The sequence below is a fragment of the Anopheles darlingi genome, chromosome 2 (assembly GCF_943734745.1).
Source record: "Anopheles darlingi chromosome 2, idAnoDarlMG_H_01, whole genome shotgun sequence".
Classification (NCBI taxonomy): domain Eukaryota; kingdom Metazoa; phylum Arthropoda; class Insecta; order Diptera; family Culicidae; genus Anopheles; species Anopheles darlingi.
The window spans coordinates 20,029,592-20,032,091 of record NC_064874.1 but is presented as its reverse complement, the minus strand read 5'-3'; the positions used below and the strand labels follow the sequence as shown (position 1 = coordinate 20,032,091).

At 43.1% G+C, this 2,500-nt stretch overlaps 1 protein-coding gene across 19 annotated transcripts in view; it reads left to right on the top strand.

Moving 5' to 3' along the window:
* Positions 1–2,500, top strand: part of LOC125948872 (casein kinase I) — a 78,571-nt gene that overhangs the window by 64,649 nt on the left and 11,422 nt on the right. For 18 of the 19 annotated variants that reach the window (XM_049675376.1, XM_049675378.1, XM_049675385.1 and 15 more), the window contains one exon: positions 1–78. This exon is cut by the window's left edge and continues 3 nt beyond it. In XM_049675376.1, the coding sequence (XP_049531333.1) occupies positions 1–78 (78 nt within the window). Of the gene's footprint in view, positions 79–2,030; positions 2,097–2,500 lie in introns of all 19 variants that reach the window. The other variant, XM_049675395.1, reaches the window with a different exon arrangement.

Below are 2,500 nucleotides of genomic sequence, written 5' to 3'. Positions count from 1 at the left end.
ACGCCGGTTGGCTCGTTGCAGACCGGACACGAGGTGGTCGTATCACCGAATCGAGAAAGACACACACCCGCAAACAAGGTAAGCAATCATCAAACCGAATTCATTCGTGATCTTCTGTTCAATCTCCCAACCCACCTCCTACCTCCCACCGGTGCGCGTTCTTGACAACAAAAGAAGAGAAAGATAAAGAAAAATAAATAACCGATCGAGCACACAACTACTCTTAACATCTTAGCGTCCCAAAATCAACCCCCTGTAATCTGTTGCTCCAGCAGTGATTCGTCCTTTCATGGTCGCCCAGGAGGTTGAGTTTGTCTATTCACATGACACCGCTTCTTGAAACAATAGCTGTTCTGCGCTCCTGCAACAACGAACCATCATATTCCCATCTCTAATCCATGAACATACGTACAGCGAATGGATGCACGGGATAATATAACATTCACAGATTTCTCTAAGACTGTTTGTCTGTCTTCTTGTGTTGGAATGTTCATTCTCTATCCTGTGTTCTAATCTATGCATCCCAATGTCAGTTCCCATTTCCTAACAAACCGGTTCATCATCTTCAAACTACTTGCTGTATGTGTGTGCGTTTTTCTCGTCAGTCACGTGGTTGTTGCTTTCTGTGTTCTGCGTGCCTGGCGTGATACCAATTTATCACGTATCATCACTGGAAAGCCATATGCACCCAATTCAATCTTCCGAAATGTACATTTGCACCGCGAAGACAAATTTGTGTGTACGTTTCTGTATGTGTGCACACACTTTTAAATTGAAATTAATCTGAGTAATGTCCACTATCCCTCCACTACCTTAAGCAGCGAGCGTCATTGAGTTGATAGTATGCGATCAGGATGTTCTGATTGCATGGCTTTTATTATCATTTCGGTCGCATATATACTTGAGTCGCGTTGATAATTGTATCACTTTATCCAGGCAGTTATCTCTGGAGCTTTCTTTGGTGGAACTCGTGAAAAGCTTCGTTTGCCTCTCTATTATGAGTTGCCTTTATCCCAATTCTTTAGTTTGCGTTGAAAGGTACCGTACTTTGCCTTTAAACTCTTTTACCAAACATGAGAATGAGCTTGGTTACTTTTAATTACCGGTTGTTTCCTATTCCCTGTTTGTTCCGCTGTATTTTGGTATGTGTAATATCCTCCTTTAAATCAATATTCGCGTAATATCTGTGGATCGATTAAATTGATTAATGCTCTTCGTTATTGACTTTTGCTGTAATATCAACACCTACCCTAATCGTTAATTGATCCAATGGTTTGAACGCGATGAGCCACTTGACCGCCGTACCGTTTTGTTAGAATTCATGAAGGTAACTCCTCCTTGTGCACAATCACTCAATGGAAACGAAATGTTACTCCGAGCACCGTATCCCGTTGGGGCCAACTGTCATTTATTTCGCGAGCACACGCAATGTCGAGTTCTGGGCGCTCGTAATCCTCAAGGGTGCTCTCATCGCGAATAGGGTATAGAACATTTCGTTTTATAGCTCCAGCAGCAGTAGCACGATCGTTAAAGGGCAATTCCATCCCGCGGAACCTGAGTTCCAGTTATTTTAGAAAGGCTACCGGTTTCCGGAAGTGCGTGAAATAATGGAATTATGAGGTACTCGTTGAAATCGAGACTTCGTTTCACAACAACCATTTGAAAGATACGCAATATTTCCTCTATATTTCGTTGATGTAACTAGATGAATAATAAGGACTCTCCGACATAATCATCCCCGGGATAATGGCCGTTGATACGAATCAAGAGTTGGTACAGATACATTGCCATACAGCACTGTATTGGCATGTTTCCGATCTGCTGTCGAATCTCGTAAATTGCTCCCGGTCAGTCATGAGAATTACTGACAATCTATTGAGAACAAAGTTGGCATTGTTGGGATCCCGAATTGAAATTCGGGTTGTTGCGACATCGGTGTTGTTGCGTTTTCCTCCCTCCAACTCCGGTCACCATTGTTATCGTCAACCGCACATCATCAACAATTTGTGATTCCCGATTCTCTTCTGCAGGAAGGTGCTGATTTCTTCAGCTACAACGACGAGGAACTGAATGATGATACTATTCAAATAATAGAGGTTCGAAACCGATAAACCCAATTTCATGTCCCGATATGTTTAGTGTACCGCTTTGGTCGTCTCAGTAGCCATAGTCGTCGTCTTACTCCTCACTTCCATTGCCCGCCAATGGTATTGCTTCCTGTTCTACAGATGATGTCGTTGTTGTTAACATTAACATTACGATACACGATTACGCTACGAAGGAAGTCGAGTAGCCCATAGTGCCCTTCATTCCCTATCGGTTGCCATGTTCGTTATTTGGGTGCGTTGATTCGTTTTCAACCGTTCCCATGCCATTGTGGTGCTCTCACTTGCTCCGTTCACTGGTTTGACGTGTGTTTTGATGCTAATGATGTAGGTCGTGTGGTAGTATCTGTTTTATCTAGCTCCAAATTCCTTGTCCGTAGTACGCCAACGAAGAG